Genomic DNA, 18,572 nt, shown 5'->3' on the forward strand with positions numbered 1-18,572 from the left:
GCAACACTTCAAACAGTGAAAACACCAAACAAACAGATCCACATCAGGTTAGAGAAATATAGCTTCATTTATTTAATAAAACAAGACCAAAACAACAAAAATCCAATCAGTAGAATCGGAGTTATGAATCTTTAAAGAATAAACTTTAAAATTACACCTAAAAGCATAGAGGGCCAACCGGGGATATCTGGCCGTGCTGTACAGAGGCAAATCGAAAAGTTCAAGCAGACTGCATTGAGTGCAAGTCAGATACATTCACAGATTTGTCCTGCTGAAGATTTATATTCTCAAGTTTTGGGCTAAGAGTCCCATTCAAGTTGCCAGGAGCAAGTACAGTGTCACTAGTCGGAATGGCATGGGAAGCAGGCTGGGCATCAGCCTCTCAGTGGTGGTCCACATGAGCGGACTACACTTTCTGTGCAAAGAGATGAACTTGCGGAAGCTTGCATTGATTTTCTGAGCAAGCAGTGCAGTTCTGTTGCGTCTGGTCAGTTTGCGGTCACAAAGAGCTAAAAAGCTTGAATTTAAGAGCCACATCAAGGGCCCAGGACTTGAGAGGCACCTCTTGGGGGGTCAGGAACTTGTTGAAAACGTTGTCCAAGAGATGTAGGGAGCCTGTTATGTGCCTGGGGCATAGATTAGGAGGCCAGCAGATTAGCTATTGCAGTCAGTCTGTAATCCTGGGTTCTAGACAGGTTCCAGGTCTAGTTCTTCCTCTGCAGGCAAAAGGGCAACAGGTCAGCACAGCAGGGCAGAAGTTCTTCAGAGCAGCAGTCCGGCAGAATGGCAGTCCTTATAACAGCACAGCAGCAGTCCTTCTTCCTGGCAGAGTATCCCCAGGTCCAGAGTATCCCCAGGTCCAGAGGTGTACTGAAGAGTTGGTTTCTCAGGTACAATATTTATACCTGGGGCCCTTCCTCTAGAAGGTAGTATAATCTTATAGAAATTCCCTTTGAAGTCCCCAAACATCCTGCCTTCCCTGTCCTGGCTCCAGACTTACTACAGGGGGTATGCAGCTCTTTGTGCGGAGGCAGGATATAATATATTCAAGTGTAAGTAGGGTTGAGTCCAGCTTTTCCCTCCCATCCAGCCAAGCACATCTATGAATTAGAACAAGTTGAATGACTCACTGATTCAGAGATTTTTTCCCTCCATGAACCCTACCTCAGTTTTGACAACTTCCAGAGGTTTTGGAACAGATTCAGCAGACAGTTGTTGGGCATGTTTGTCTCCATCACGAAAACTCATCTTCTGATTTAATTCTCCAGAGAGAGTGTCCTCAAGCTTCTGAGTGGGATTTGCTAACATTTCCATAGCACAGCATCTCTGTTTGGTTTCGCACCTTCTGAATGCCAGAGATGTCAACCAGATTAATAAGGGAAATGCATACATCATCCAAACAGTTCCACTTTCAAAAAGATGGCCCTGGTTCCTTCTGCTTTACCTGTTACTAAAATCAAGTGGTTACTCAATGTTTCCATCTTTTTAATGAATATAACTAATAGTTTGGAGTCTGAGGGGCTCAGTCACCAGTGAAAGTAGTTATTCATATGCAACTGTCCAGGCAACTATTAACCCCTTGCATGCTCATGACGAGCTGAGCTCGTCATGAGCTACAGTGCTCCGGTGCTCATGACGATCTGAGCTTGTCATGGCCTTTAGAACGCTCGCACACTGGGCTAATTCCCCTGCTGTGCTGAACGTTCTAAAGAAACGGGTGTGGCAGTGATGAGCTCAGCTCGTCATGAGCACAGGAGCACTGTAGCTCATGACGAGCTGAGCTCGTCATGAGCATGGGGGCGTTGCGCGCGCCCCCCTCCCCCCAGCACAGCAGGGGAAAGTGCCCAGCAGGGAAGGGGTTAAACTATGTTCATATCTTAACAGGCTATTACGCTCCAGGTGATTCATGAGGATTTTTGCCTCATTTTCATGAAACCCAATGAAGGTTTTGGTTTTCCACAGAGATGGTTTCTTTTCACATGCAGTCTCCTTATTATTTTCCAACTCTCTAGATCCTGGGGTAAGTATAAAATCCCAGCTTTTGATTGCATTCTTGCCATATGATCCATTACTACTAATGCATTCAAGTCTTAGAGAGAGGGAGTTAGAAGCACGACGTGGAGATAGGTCTCAGCCAGAGAGCAGAGTACTCCGATCCTACATCATCTCCCCAACCAAGCAGCTCTTAGTGCAGAAGGGAGCGGGGTCCATCGCTGGTCCAGTTGTGGTTGAGTAATCACCACTTGCAATCATTTGGATGGAGTCTCACAGGTACCCTTGGTGCTCAGCCCACTGTTCCCGCTGTAGAGTTTGCACGTGCCATCTGGAATGATCAGTGAGCAGGAAGGCAGAGGCCATTAGATCAAAAAGCCCCAAGCAACCCTCACTGGCATTGGACAGAGGAAAAGCATCAAAATTGTAGGCTGATTGCAATGGACTCGATCCAGAGAGAATGCACAAAACTAAATGTATATAGGTGACTCAGATGAAAAGGAGCCTCTTCGAAAGAGTCTTGTCTGACACATTGCTTGCGAATGTCAATGATGTCAGGAGGTTCACTGTTGCCTGGAAGTGGTATACAACTAAATGTGGCCACCTTCAGCAGGCAGTCATCGAGGTAGGGAAAAGTCTGGTACCATCAAAAGCATGGTGCGACTACCGCCATCACCTTCGTGAGCACCGAGTGGCACTGATGAGGCGCTCAAACAACTGAAAATGCTTGTGATCCACCTAGAATTGCAGGGAGCGCCTGTGGGCTGGCGGGACCAACAGTACCATCCAATCTCATGGATCAAGGGCAGAAAAACCTGGGCTAAAATTAGCACCCTGGAGTTCTCCTTCCTTGTGAAGAAACTGAGAGGCTGTAAATATAAAACAGGATGAATACCTCTGCCTTTTTCCAACACTTGTAAATGACAGGGAGTAACACCCAGTTCCAATGTCTGCTGCTAAGATTCTCTCTACGGCTCCTTTCTCGAAAAAGGCCAGAAAAATTGACAAATGTTTCTCTGAAAGTCTCTTCGATGTACACGGAAGAGGCAGTAGGAAGTAAAGGAATGGCGAGGGTAGCATGGCTGAACAACGTGCAAGACCCACCTGCCGGATATCATGGCTTGCCACCACTGGAGAAAATGACTGATTCTGCCTCCCAGTGCGAGGTTATGTGCTGCTAAGGGGAAACTAATATGGCTTGGAGGCTGCTGTCAAAGAAACCAGAGACCAGGAAGTTTGCTGTCCCTGCGAGCCTGGATGCTGCCTACCGGATACACTAACCGAACCCGGAAAGAAACATGGGTAGGTACAGGCCCAGGTTCAGTTCACTGGAAGTTGTACTTTCTGTCCATGATGCAAGGTTTACACTGCAGTGCTTTCAGGACCTCTTCATCGGTAGGCGCAAGAGCCGCTGAAGATTTCAACTAGGCAGTGAGGCTTGTCGTGGCTTCACATCGCTCTGCGTGAGATCTAATGAAACCTTTGGGTAGGAGCTGGCTTGCTTGGCGTTGCTCTGCTTTAAATCCAATGCAGCTTTCTGACGAGATCTGAGCAGTGTGACTTTTTGAGGTTTTGGGTCACTCTGCATTGGTTCTGGTGAAGCCTTTGGTTTGGGGATGCACAGCTTTGTGGGTCCCTACGTCACTTTGCATCAGATCTGGTGAACCCTTCAGATAAGCAGGTAGAATTGCACTTTGACTCCAGCCAAGGATCCACAACCTTGAGGACAATATTTAGAGGGAGTGGGGTGGGCAGGGATCAGGACTCACTCCTACATCATCTAGCAGAGAGAATCAGGTCTAGTACAGATGGCTCTGGTCTGCTGGAAACTAGGAACGACCTCTGGAAGTTTGTTGTGTCCCTATAGCTCAAACAGGATGTAAGTCAACTGACTCTTAATCACTTTTGGGGTCCTGAGTTCAAGGCAAGCAGATCCTCTCTTCCTTCTTCAGACAGCAGGGCAGATATTCTTCTGAATCTTCTTCAGCCATGTAGATTTCTGAATAGGGGTTCTAGGGTTGCCACTTTTATATTCAGTGCCAGACTGTGCATGGGGATCCCTTTTTTCTAGCCTTAAAACTAGTCCTGGTCAATTCTATCCCTTTCCCTGTGTTTGGGTTCAGTCAATCTAGGGAAACAACGGGCTGGCAAGCACTGGTGTGGGCTGCATTTGCCAGTGACAGAACAGGCATCTTCTTAAGTCAGGAAGGGGTTGGGTACATCCCTCAGGCTACCATTTGAATCTCAGGAAAGGCTGTGTTCAACCCCCCAGGCCATTCTAGTCAGGGGAGGAACACCTTTCCAAAGACCCCTGGGTCCACTGTCTGGAAGGAATACATATTACACCATAGGAGAGCCATCAATAGTCAAGTGGCCTTGGATACTAGCACAATTAGTATAGGTTGAAAAATGGCAACTTTTTTTGTGAACATGGAAAAAAAAGAAAAGAAAAAAAAATGGCAACTTTTTAAACGTGGCATTTTCAGAATAGTAACTTAAAATCAGACTTTATTAGTTAAAAGGATATTACATTCCTATTCCAAATGAGTGGAATAAGTATTTCTTTCTTTGCACTAAACTGATCACTTACTAAGTGTAATAAGGTAAACCAGTGTTATTTTATAGTACAGCTAGCCTTGCAGTAGTGAAAAATTACTTTGGGGGTTTGTGACTACCAGGACATGTAAAACGTAAGTACACATGTCTTACTTTCAAAATACCATGTACAATAATTCTGAGCTGGGACTGAGCTGTGACCGGCGGTCATGGGGAGGTAGGAGGGAGAGTTACAGACTGATGCGGAGTGGGGGGAGTTTGGGGGGTGGAGGGGTTGGGTGTTTGTCTATTTTCATGTTCCTTCTCTTTTATAAAAGTTGTGTCTTAGCAATTGCCTTGTCTGTACGCTGTAGTCTGAATCTTCTTCTTTCCCCTCGGTCGCCCTCCGGGCTGTAGACCTGTAAGCTGTGTACTGACCGTAACATTACGCTCTGCCGGCAACTGGATGTAGGCAGCTGAGCTGTGTATAATGATTCTATACCACGCAATAAAATATGATTGATTCTAAAATACCATGTACCCTGCCCGATGAGCCTTTAGGTCCTACCTTAGGGAGACGTATAAGTAATAAAAAAGCAGGTTTAGGCCTGGCAAAATGCTTAGTTTTCCAGATTGAAATGGCAGTTAAACCTGCACTACAAGCTTCCTTCAGAGGCATGATTCCCAGTTCTACTTTAGTGGTTTCAGCCCACTTGTAGTATCTCATTTACATGCCTTGGGTACACGTAATACAATTTACTAAGGAAATATATGTCAATTAAATGGGCTAATTAGGAGTATACAAATATTACTATGTTTTGGAGAGAAAGCACAAGCACTTTACCATTGGTTAGTAGGAGTAAAGTATGCCGAATCCTAATACCAACAAAAAAGTGTTCAGCAAAAATAGCATCCTGAAATGGTAGTGGATGTCCTCCCTGCATTGTGCTTGAGCAACACATTAGTTCTGAAGACGCTGGCTTGACTGTCGACCTTGTCCAGGTCTACCCGTATGACATATTTGGCAGCGGCCTGTCCATCTTAAATGATCTGGGCCAAGGTGGTGTGGAATTCCTCTGGGACCGCTGGTTAGATCTCTGTGACAATGTTTTGTAATGCATGGGAGTATCTATTCAGCAAATAGCTGCTTCTAGCTGACCTAGGGTCAAGGCTAGAGAACATGCTTTTTACAAAGTCCTCACTTCTGTGTGACTCGTAGTCTGGGGCATTCATAGAAGAATTGTAAGCAATTGGGTTTTCTAATTGGCAGAGGTAGGTACCTTTGTCCAAATAGGGGCCCTTGCTTCTAGTCAGGGTAAGGGTGATAAACATTTTAGATAACCCCTGCTCGACCCCCGGGTAGCTTGGCACGAGCAGGCAGACTTATCCCAAAGGCAATGTGTAAAGTATTTGTACTCAAAACACAAAATAATACAGTGATAACACCACAAATGGATACCACACCAGCTTAGAAAAATAAAGTATGATTATCTAAACTCAACAAGACCAAACCGTCAAAAAATCCAATACACTTTAAAAAAAGTCCATAGAAAATTATGGATGATTGATTTCTCACAAAGTAGCTGTAAATGCGTCAAAATTCACAAGGCCAAACAGACCCGAGATGGGAAACGTCAAGAAAAAAAGAGATGCATCAGTCCCTGAGACCTTGGGGAGGTGATGCGACAGTTCTGCTGAACGCAGGAGAAGTGATGCGTCAATTCCGGTTCGTAGGGGGAAGTGATGTGTCGACTCCAAAATTATTCTGGTCCACGGGTGATGCTTTGGGAAAACTTGCAGCACAGGTACGATGTGTGGAAATCCAGGATGGGTCTGTGATTGATGCAGTGGCATCGAGCGGCGCTGCATCAGTTTCTTTAGCAGCGATCCCTCGATGCGTCAATTCTTCCTGCCACGACAGGCGCTGCATTGGATCTGCAGCAGTGCAGAAATGAGTGGAGATTCTTCTTGCATGTGACTGCTTTTTTGGAAAAACGGCCGCAAGAAGAGCGATGCATAGATTTCTTCAGTTCTTCTTATATTCCAGCTCCCAGCAGCAGAGACAACCTCTGGAGGCCCACATCTAGAATAGGCACATCCTGGCAGGTCAGAACTTTCAGCAACAGGGTTCAGAGGAGCTGGGTGAACTCTTTGTGTCCCTTAGACTTCAGAACAGGAGGCCAGCACACAAGGCCCTTGGAGAACTTCTTTAAGCAGGTTCAAAGCAAAGTTCCAGTCTTTGTCCTTTCCTTGGTAGAGAGAGCAACTGCAGGCCAACCCCACACAGCACACAGCAAAGGGCTTGTACTCCCCCCTCACAGCTCTTCAGCTCTTTTCTTTGGCAAAGGTTCCTCTTCAGGGTTTGAAAAATCAAAAAATTGTTACTAGTCGTGCATGTCTAGTAGCTTAAAAAGTCTACTCGACCTAACTGTAATGCAATTGACCTCTGAGCAAATGTGACAACTTAACAAGATTTAACAGCATTTTATTGCCCCTTTACTTTGTGAGCAATAAAGATGCCTATAAATCTTTCTATCTTGTCGCATTTGCTCTGCTTTCAAAGACAGAGGCCAAATGTCAGTTTGTCTTCCCGCTCGCCAGAAAGAGCGTGTAGGACCTAAAAATAGCTTGCCCTAATTAAATCTGGCTCACAAATGCGCACAGGCTTGTGGATTTTTCGAGCCCTGGAGTCCAGAAATGATCTAAAGTTCTGGGGTTTTAGGTGTAATACTTAAACCCCAAATGTCTTTCTTCTCTTTGTGTAAGAGTCTCTTAGCCCAGTCCAAACCAGTTCTGTCTTCACCGGTGCAGTATGACCACAGGGGGTGGAGACAGGCCCTATTGAGGTGCAAGACAATCTCCTCCCACTACTCTAAATGTAGCAAAGCCCCATTCAGCTCAGCTCTGAGTCATGCAAGAAGGGCCAGGCACACCTCAACCCTCCAGTGGCTGTCTACAATGAATGCACATCCCCAGCCCCTGTCACTCAAAATCAAACAGTCAATACACAAACAGGCAGAGCCATACATAATGGTTAGACAAGAAAATGCCAAATTTCGAAAAGGGGCATTTTCAAACACACAATGTAAAAACCAGAGTTACTAAAAGATGTATTCAATTCTGAGTTCAGAGAGTCTAAACTTTATTTCTCTATCTTGAACCAACGGGAAGCTATACTTGTAAATTGTTACCAAGTATTTCCCATTCAATCCTATGGGACAGATAGCCTTTCAATAGTGAAAAATGAAATTGGTAGTATTTCACTAACAGGCCATGTCACACACATCAGTACATGTCCTACCTTTCACATACACTGTGCTCTGCCCATGGGGGTACCTTGGGTCTACCATAGGGGTGCCTTTCATGTAAGAAAAGGGAAGGTTATGGCCTGGGAAGTGGATGTCCTTGCCAAGTTGACATGGCACTTAAAAGACTTCGCACAGACACTGCAGTGGCAGGTCTGAGAAACTTTTTCATGGTTACGCATGTGGGGGGCACAATCAGTGCTGCAGGCCCACTAGTAGCATTTGTTTTACAGGCCCTGGCACACTCAATGCACTTAGTGAGGGACTTACAAGTAAATCAAATATGCCAATCAGCGAGAACCAATTGTAATCACAATTTACACAGGGGGGACTTGCACTTTGACACTGATCAGCAGTGGCAAAGTTCCCAAAGCATCTAAGCCAGCAAAAATGAAATCCAGCATCAAAAGTACAGGAGGTAGAGGCAAAAAGTCAGGGAAACCCCACCATAGATGCCAAGTCTAACAAAAATAAGTGGGTCTGACCATGGTCTTACATGCCTGAACTACCAGGTTCTCAGTCTTGAAGTGCTGAAGCATGAAGCAGGGTCACCCGGAGAGGGTCTGTGGCATCATGTCACAGGTCTGTTCACAGGTGGACAGGAGTAGCGTTTACCCCAAGTACCCATAAGAGAATTATGTCAGGGATTTGTTGAACAGCTGTAAAGATTCAGATAAGGGTGTAAAACCTCAATGAGGATGATAGTTTTCATCACAAAAGAATATAACTGCAAATAAGTCAAGAGCTCGAGAGCTCATCTAATGACTACGGAAAGTGAGGCAGATTCTTCTGTGAAAGGGTTAGGGATGGAACCCAGCCTAATATCCGGGAATATGTCTAATCCACTGACCTCTTAGTGACCCGAATCAAATTTATCGTCGTCATATTGTAAGGAAAAGTCATCACCATCATCACCAAGAGCTAGTTGACTATATTCAGAGTCCAATCTAAAATGTTGTTGGAGCAGCACCTGGGAAAAGGCACTGTGTTATCAGATTTCAAATGTACCGAGGCTTGAAGCATCAGAACTGTGCTGGAAAAACAACTTCAGCCGAGGTCAACACAGATTAGATTCTGAGTTAGATAGGACAATGTTATAAGGTAATCCAGTGTTCTTCTCAGGCATCGGACCAGCATTGATATTTCAGGATTGTGGCGCTGAAAGTAGAGTCATCTCTGGTGTTGGAGCTTAACCCTAAGTTGGTTTAGGAGGCACGAATAGCACAGAGGGTGGACCTGTCAGGGGTAACCCAACTAGAGGACTCCATTGGTTCATGGGACTCAAAGGTATGCCAGAGGGAACCATCAGGGTGCTTAAGATTTAGAGCATAACTTCTTTAATTGTCTCAGTGTGTTGCAACATCGCCAATGGCCCTGGAAATTCAGGGTGCATTGAGATCAACTGAAGAATTAGCTCCTCAGAGTTGGACCGAGAGTGAGACAGAGGGGCACATTGATGTCATCACTACGCCTCAGGAAAGAGAGTGGCAAGGCTAGGACGAAGTCTGCTAGGACTTGTTCTGCTTCTTTTTGGACTTGGACTTAGCAGAGGACTTATCCAAATGACATTCTGTGTAGAGAGTAGCCAAAAGAGCGAGACCATATCCGCATCCTTCATTTGCAGAGGAAGTGGATCTTACACAAATTCCTAGAGCGTTCAGCGACATACAGCTTTGGTTTGTAGTCCTGGATCTCCTTCAGGTGCATCAGTGCATACTCTCCACATGATTTGGACTTGTGAGATAACCCAAGCACCAGCCATATCTCATGGGGATCTGTCACAGACATCTGTCTGAAATAGTCCCACAACGTGTAAACCTTGTAGTTGTAGTAGGGGACAAGTTCCCATGCATTTTGGAAAGGAATTTGTGAAGAAAAAAAACGTATTCACGGACAAGTAAGTGTTAACAATTAGCTACGGTTCTGCATAAGGTGGTGTGGAAACAAAAGGAACTGACATCAGAAAGGAACCAAGGTCCCACCTATGTGAGTCTCCAGCCGTCACGCCCTAGACAGAGCGTAGTAATCGCAGAGGAGCATAACGCCACCTAGAAGCACTCCCGAGCTATGCTGAAAAATCTTCATGATTCAGTCTTTGGCCTCGGGATATTCTAAAGGTGAGAAACCTGTAGAACCATTTATAATAAAAAGACATTTGAGGCATCTATTCAGTTCACAATTCTCTGATTTACTGAGATTAAGGAGCAGTTGTAGACCCACGTGGAACCTTTAGTAATGGTATAAGAATTTGCAACCTGGGTAAAGCATTGACAGCATATTTATCAAGAGTGTCAAAAGAAATACCAAACAACATCTGGTTCTTGTGTTCCATCATATTCAAAATAGTTGGGATCACATTGCCCTCCCATAGTCCAGAAATAAGACCCTGTATGTCTTTCATAGGGACTGAGAATCTAACATGTCACTTTTTCAGAACTGCCCGTTCTATGTTGGTTACTAGGTTGCAATAGGATGCCTCCTCATTGAGCAATACTAGACTACCTTCCCAAATTTAGTAAAAAAATGAATTTGCAAAACTTTAGCACCTTCCAGCACATGCATTCTAGTTATGAACCTAGGTTACTTAATCCTAAATATTCCCAGTCTTGGAGGATGACATGATGAACGGTATGATGATGAGGTTATTTGAAGGGAAAGCTACACTTATTCTGTATAATTAGGTCATCCTTTCATTCATATAAAGCTCCTCACTAGAGAACCAAGATTTTTCATCATATACAATAGAACACTCTTTAGAGATGTGTTTGACCTTAGCTTCTGGGTTTAAATTCCTAACATCATTCTAACTACTATGCAAAGTAGCTCAAAAAGAGGCAGATGAAAATGTGTAACCTTAGGAACAATATCCGCTGATTGCTTGGGACATTAGTGTCAATATTAACCATATAACACCTTATATTGCTTAATTCCAGTTTGGGAATGACTAGAAAATGATATAGGGACTCACTTTAATGGTAATTAAAATTCAAACTGAATGGACAAGTCAAATTCTAGTTTACCATTTTGAAAATGACACTTTTAGGAAGTTATTTTCCTGCCTGAGCCAAATGTGCCTTTCAGCCAGTGTTCAGAGCCAATTGACTGTTCATGGAAGTGGTAAAATGTGTATTGCTCCCAGACAGTGGACAAAGGTTTTGGTTGTCGGAGATATTTTTCTCATTAACAGGATGACCATCAGGGCTGTGCCCCAGACTTAATTTCTATGTGTGTCCACCCTGTCACAGGCAGATGGGCCTGCATGCTCCTGGTGTCCTGCTAGTTACCCAGGCAAAAATTCCAATGGGAGAGGAGCTGCCCCCACAATTGTTTTTGTGTGCTCACAAGGTTTGGATCACTTCAACCAGCCTTTGGAGATGACAGTGGAGATGAGGGATTAATTCCCAAGACTATAATGATAGCAAATAACGCATGGATTTGGAGGAGGCCAAGTGGGTTGGACACTGGGTTGAGTATTTCCCCGATCCATCAACAGAGGAGAGTGCATCATTTGCTGTGGTAATGAGACTAGCAGTGGAGGTATGGTTTTACAACTTTAAAATATGGAATTAAAACTAACGTACTGCATCACAGGCAAACCTCATCTAAACCCTCACTTTCATTTAATAAAGCCCTGACTGACACTCTAAAGGTCACCTGGTCTGAGCCTTGTTCCTGTCCTCCAATGAACAGGCAGTTAGGCAGGTGGCACAGTCTAGTGCCAGGCGGCCCTCACTTTCTGACACAGCATCCAACACCAAGATTTTGGTGGTTCCGTCTTCCAGCAGAAGGGTGAACCCTAACTCATTCTACTTGACTCTACCAGACATTCAAAATAAATTTAGGTATTTGGGAAACCAAATTTTCCTTTGGTCAGAATAGACCTCTGATCACTGAATGCCAGCTGTTTGCTGGGGGGATATTCCTAAGCTATATATCTTGCCGGCAATCCCAAAGAAATTATGGACCAACCTGGCTAAAACCATCAGGCTAAAAAGGCCCACATGCATGAAGCATTTTTGGAGTCGCAAACGGTGCGATTCCTTAAAATCGGCCGTTTGTGATTCCAAAAATGCTTTTTTGGATGCATCAAGCAAATTTATAAATCGCAACATTTTTGCTATTTCTTAAAAGCAATGCATGATTACTTTTAAAATTGCGAAATCGCAATTAGGGGGTCAAATTTACCGAGTGGTTGAACCACTCGGTAAATTTGCAAAAAGTGTTTAAAACGCTGAAAATGCATTTTTTTCAACATTCATGTTACGGACACACATGTCCTTAGGACATGTGTGTGTGAAACATGATGCGAAAAATACATTTCAGGGGTGCATGGGGGGGTCCTTTGGACCCCTCCCTGCACCCATGAAATGCATTAAAAAATTGCGATTTTCAAAGTGAAAATCGCAATTTGCTAATGCCTTCCCATTGCTTCCTATGGGCCTTTTTGCCCATAGGAAGCAATGGGAATAGCGAATTTGCAAATTGTATTTCGGTAATTTATGCGATTCGGTAAAAATTGCGATTTTTACCAAATCGCATAAATTTACAGAAAATAATCATGCATCCCCTATTTTTTGCACTTTAGAACTCGCAAAATCCCGGGATGATGCATGTGGGCCATAATGTATCATCTGTTCCGGGTTGAACACTGTTGACTACCTGGGCAGAGCAGCTGACACTAGTGTGGTTCTTTGGCATCATGATTGGATGAGATCCAAGGGCTTCTCAAGCAAGATCCAAACCTTTTTAATGGACATGCCATTCGGAATGTTTTTGCCTGTTTGGTGAGAAGGACTATTCAGCATTAGAACACTTTAATGAGAGCCAGGTCATGGCACATTCCTTATGCCTTTCCACCCCTGCAAAACAGTACTCACAACAGTTTTGCTGCTCTGAGTATTAATCCAGAGGCTTGGTACACCAACATCAAGGATCGCTGCCCTGCAACAGGCACCCAAATTCTTTCTGGGTCAGCAGTAGGCTTGAAGTAGACAACACACAGGCCATCAAGGGTCTGCGCACTCTAAATCTCCTGCTGCATGAGCCACTGACCACTTTCATTTGCCCTTAATTGCATACGACCACCCTGAGGGAGGCTGGATCCAACCCTTCCTCCACATAACAAGTGGGTCTTTCAGATCAGTCAAGAAGAATATGCCTTCTCATTTCTTAGACAATTCACAACTTCTGCCCACAACAAAGAGTCTTTCAGAGGAGCAACTGTCCATCTTGCTCCAATATTTGCAGGCTTTTTAGGCCAAAAAGTTTTAGAGGGGCTTCTGCCTCAGAAATAGGAAATTACTGTTACTTCTGCAATTTCATCGGGCTGAAGGAGGACAGAGGCCTTCATTCCATTTTAGATATCTGCAATCTGAAAATTTTGTGTAAGGACAGATTAAAGATGACCAGGTCATATTCAGGTGACTGAATGGTGGCTTTGGACTTGCAGAACGCCTACTTCCACATATCCATTTTGTAGTTCCATAGTCCCCACCTGCAGTCCAAGGTGGGCCAGGTACATTTTCAATTTGCAGTGCCCCCCTTCACCCTCACCAGTGCTTTGTGGGTCTTCATGTAAATGATGGTGCTGATTGCAGCACACCTTCAGAGGAAGACGTTTCTAGTTTACCCCTACCTCATTAGTGGGCTGAGGAAGGCAAGATCATTACAGTCAGTTGTAGCCCACCTCCAGAAGACAGTAAACCATCTGACATTGCTAGGGTTCACTATCAACATGCCAAAGTCACACTAAATCTCTTTGCAGAGACTCCCCTTCATTGGAGCGATCCAGAAAATAATGCAGTTTCAGACCTTACTTCCATCACAACGAGTTCAGGACATTAAGGCTATGATACCGATGCCCCAGACTCTGTCCTGATTTCAGTGAGAGTAGATCTGAGGTTTTGGGCCTAGAGGTGGCATTTACAGGCCCTGATGTGGAACCTGAAGTATCAGTGGGCCCTGTATGAGGGGAACCTGTAGAATACTGCAAAACCACAGGTGCCTCAGCCACAATTGGACAGGCAGCAAACTCCTCTCACTGCCCCACCTAGAGCTGACAGTATCTGTAATGCTGTTTTAAATCTTGTCTTGTGGGATACATTACCTCTTTGACTTACTGTTAAAACCATCCACAATCCCCCGATTGTTGGGGGCGCCGCTGTGGTGCAGATTTTTCAAAAGTACAGTGCACCCACAGTGCTAAACATTTAAAGTCTGCCAACACATTACGAGAGCACAAGACAGTCAGCATGCTCTCTGAGAGACTCTGGAGAAACTCGCCTTTCATGACAGCACTCTCAACTAAGAAAGTTGAGTAGAGTTTACAACAAACACATACGCTTGGCAAAAATCGACCACTTCAGATCTCAACTGGATGGAGCTAAAAATAGATGAAAAAAAACTCTTCAAATTCATCAAGGAACAATCTATCCAATCCTCAAACCAGAGCTCTGCTCCGCTATCCATGCTCCCTAGGGGTGATGATTTTACAGCTCACTTCGCTGAAAAAACAACGAAAATAGAGCTGGAGCTATTACCCACCGCCCCAACTTTATTATCCAAAGTACCACCCACAGAATCATGGGAGGGGGCTGAATCCTTGACAATTTACCACCAGTCTTTGGGCAGCTCCCTCAAAAACAACTCTACTTGGAGCAGTTTTCTCCTACCATACTACACTGAGATACTTTGCATTATGACATCCATCAAACCCTCCAACCACTTTGGAGATTCACTACCCGCCAAGCTCTATAAAGATTTAATCTCAACCGTTCTCCCTCTTTGGTCCAAGATCATTCATGAATCTCTCATACAGAGAAAGATCCCAGGCTGCCTAAAAGTTGGGCAAGTTACTCCCATTCCTAAAAAGCCCAATGCCGACCTATCAGATCCTAACAACTTCCGACTTATCACCAGCAGTATGACTCTAGTGAAAGTGCTGGAAAAATGTGTTCATTCACAGCTCTGCAAACATATTGAGAAATATAATCTCCTGGATCCTCACCAGTCAGGATTCAGAGCAGGTCACAGCACTGAAACGGCACTAGCGCACATTGTGGATGACGCCGTGAGAGCCCTTGACCAAAATGTCTCTTGTCTCCTGATCCTTCTAGACTTGACCTCAGCCTTCGATACCATCAAACATGAAAATTTGATGGACCTCCTACAAAATAGGATGGGATTGTTGGGCTTGGTACTAAATTGGTTTGCCTCCTTCCTTCACAACTGCACGCAAAGGATCAAAGTTAATCATGCCCTAGCTTCCAGTACCCCAGTCCTCATTGGAGCCCCCCAAGGCTCGACGCTCTTGCCCACTCTCTTCAATCTATATATGGAGCCTCTTGCTGTCATTCTGAACAGAGCCAACATCCAATACAAAATGTATGCGGTTGACATACAATCGTACCTGAAGATCTCATAACAGGAGGACATAAAAACTTTAAATGCTGCACTTGCATAAACTCAACAATGGCTAGCCCAAAACCATATCTTACTAAATATTCTCAAAATGGAATTTCTTTTGATCACCCCACCTAATCACTCAGCCCCTACCCTTGACTGGATTAAACAACCTAACTGCTCTGAACTGCACACCTCATGTTGTAGACTAATCTTTTATGCAGCCTCTTGCAGTCATTCTGAACAGAGCCAACATTCAATACACATGTATGCGGTTGACACGCAATCGTACCTGAAGATCTCATCACAGGAGGACATAAAAACTTTAAATGCTGCACTTGTACAAACTCAGAAATGGCTAGCCCAAAACCATCTCCTACTAAATATTCTCAAAATTTCATTTCTTTTGATCACCCCACCTAATCACTCAGCCCCTACCCTTGACTGGATTAAACAACCTAACTGCTCTGAACTGCACACCTCATGTTGTAGACTCTGCCACATCTTTAGGTGTCACCTTGGATAAACATCTAAATATGCAAGCACATATCAGCGCTACTACTAGGGGAGTCAATTTCCAACTCAACACACTGAAGAAAATCAAACCATTCCTTCCCCCCAAAGACCTCCGGCAAGTGGTACAATCCTTGATTATCCCTAGATTGGAATATGGATTGGTGACCCTATCAGGACTTCCCAAAGCCAGCTTAGTCCCACTCAAAGCTACATTGAATGCTTCAGTCAGGCTTTTAAGACGATCTAGGAAATTTGATCATATTTCACCCGACCTGCTGCAGCTAAACTGGTTATCTATTAAAGCTAGAATCAGACTCAAGATTGCTTGTCTTCCTCATAAAGCCATACATCACAATACCCCATTCTACCTAGCAAATATACTTGAGCCATTGGGCTCTAGTAGGACCCTCAGCCTCAGAAGTACGTTCACCCTTCTCTTGAAGCCACCAAGATTCAAAAAGAAAAGATCGTACAACCGTGTGTTCACCGGTCTTGCTCCTAGAATCTGGAACCCCTTACCATCCGAGATCAGATCAAATCCTTCTACTATTTCCTTTAAAAAAACTGGTCAAAATACTACTAATGAACAAACTTTAATCGCACTGATCATATTCCGGTGTTTTTGTTAATAACCAAATTCTTGACGTATTCTCTCTGATGTTCTATAGGTCTTTACCTTCTTTTTGCATTCGTTTTGTCCCAGTCCTCAATAGCCCCTTTAACTGCATCATTTATTAATTTTGGCTTGATCCCCTTTTTTTAATGTTCCTCGATCGCACATCTTGGTTCCTTTTATTGTATGATGTTTTACTCTGAGCAATACATGGCGCCTCTGATACACCCATGTCTGAACTGGGGTGGCTGAGTGAGCCAAAGAATGGTGATGGATTAAACCCAGATCAGTTGACTGGGGGTGAGTGTTTGATTTGCTCAACGCTCCGTCCATCATATCCTTTTGTAACGCTTTGTTCGCACTAAGTTGGCAGGGTATGCTCAGACGTGAGTCCCTTGCTCACTTGGCCACTGGATTCAAGATAGCCTGGCTGATAAGGATTATGAATCCGAAACCGGTCCCAGGATGCTTGTTTCCGGTCCACGGAAGAGATGGCTTGGCAGTTCGGGCTGGACTGTTCCCATGAGGCACAGGGTCAGACTGATTTGCATATGGCCATGTCTGAACTGGGGTGGCTGAGTGAGCTAAAGAATGGTGATGGATTAAACCCAGATCAGTTGACTGGGGTGAGTGTTTGATTTGCTCAACTGCTCCGTCCATCATCCCCTTTTGTATCGCCTCTGATACACCCTACTCGTTACTCTTCAATGCTCTCTCACAGTTTGTACTCTCACTTACCTCCTTTTTGTTTTGTTTTGTATAATGGCTAAAGACTACTCTGTACAGCGCTCTGATACCCATTTGGGTCTTGTTCGTGCTCTATAAAACTTTTTAAAATAAAAAATAAATAAAATGCTATACATAGTAGACCCATGCCGGCCTGCCCCCTCACATTAGCAGAAGTGTATATGCAGATGAGAATCGATTTGCGAGAAGAACACAGAGAATAGTGAGGTTAAGGAGGACAGATAGTGAGACAACTGAAGGTAAGAATGTAAGAAGAGGGGGTAGGAAACAAATGGCTTCTTCATGAAAAAATAAAGTATGGAAATGTAAATGTGAGTGCAGATGAAAAGGGTGATCAACGGGCTATTCATAAAAGGTGACTGCTGGGGATGGGGGCCTAAAAGTCAAGGGGCAAGAATGGGTATGGGATGTTTGTACCCATGAGCACTACGGTAAGCTTTACAAAACCCTTCTAGTATTTGCAGTGGTGAGCGAGTAAACAAAAACTAAGGGCTCATATTTGTAAAGACGATACCCATTAGATGCATATGGAGAAATATTTAAAACGCTTCCTTAATGTCTAAATATTTGTTTTTTATATTTTGCGCATGGGGCATTATTACAAACATCCATACTTGAGTATACTGATCTATAACACGTACAAACTAAGTGTGATTGACTTCAAATAAAGGAGATTGTAAAATGCTACCTACGACAGTATATTAAATTGTTAGAAAAGTGTCTACGGACTGTTACTATATATGAAATAACCTACCCCGTTTACCCAGAGGAAGGGGGGGGGGGGGGTAGGGAGGGGAGGAAGGGGGGGTAGGGAGGGAAGGAAGGGAGTGATGAAAAAAGGAAGGGAGTGATGAAAGAAGGAAGGAAGGAAGTGAGTGAGGAAGAAAGGGAGGAGAGGAACCAGAGACGGAAGAAAGAGGAAAGGAAGAAAGAAAAGAGTGGGTGACGAGAAAGAGAGGAAGGGGGAAGAAAAGAAGAAAGAGTGGAAGAGTGGAGAGGGTGGTGGAGGTGGAAGGAAAGTAAGTGCAGCACTTGAGAGGGAACGAAGGAAGGAACGGTGGAAACAAGGGATGAGGAAAAGATAAAAAGGAAATTAATATGGAAGAAATATGGAAATATAAAAGGAAGGAAGGAAATTAGTAAGGGTGAGAATAATAAAGGGAAACTGGACGTCTGGAGCAAAAGAAACGGAGAACACAGGTAATACATACCTGCAAACAGAACACTGTCTCTGAGGCTGGAGAGCAGTGAACATGACGATCACAGAGTAGTTGCGTGGCGGCGCTTTAACAAACCTCCTGAATTTATCTCCGTTCATTCGGATGACTGAGCGCCTGGAACTCCATTCCATCATTTGTTCCACCTTTTCAGCTAAGAGATTCTGCAATAAAAGAAGCAAGGAATTATTTACTGAGATTGGATAAAAAAAATGTAAAGCTGTAGTGTGACCTAAATTCTAACTT

General features: G+C 44.1%; 1 protein-coding gene across 2 annotated transcripts in view; it reads right to left on the reverse strand.

The window, feature by feature from the left end:
* The window catches only part of TUSC3 (tumor suppressor candidate 3), a 1,509,257-nt gene that overhangs the window by 1,035,449 nt on the left and 455,236 nt on the right, over positions 1-18,572 (reverse strand). The window contains exon 2 of one of the 2 annotated variants that reach the window (XM_086963342.1): positions 18,405-18,490. In XM_086963342.1, the coding sequence (XP_086819468.1) occupies positions 18,405-18,490 (86 nt within the window). Of the gene's footprint in view, positions 1-18,320; positions 18,491-18,572 lie in introns of both variants that reach the window. The other variant, XM_086963341.1, reaches the window with a different exon arrangement.

This window comes from Lissotriton vulgaris, chromosome 3_1 (genome assembly GCF_964263255.1).
Source record: "Lissotriton vulgaris chromosome 3_1, aLisVul1.2, whole genome shotgun sequence".
Classification (NCBI taxonomy): domain Eukaryota; kingdom Metazoa; phylum Chordata; class Amphibia; order Caudata; family Salamandridae; genus Lissotriton; species Lissotriton vulgaris.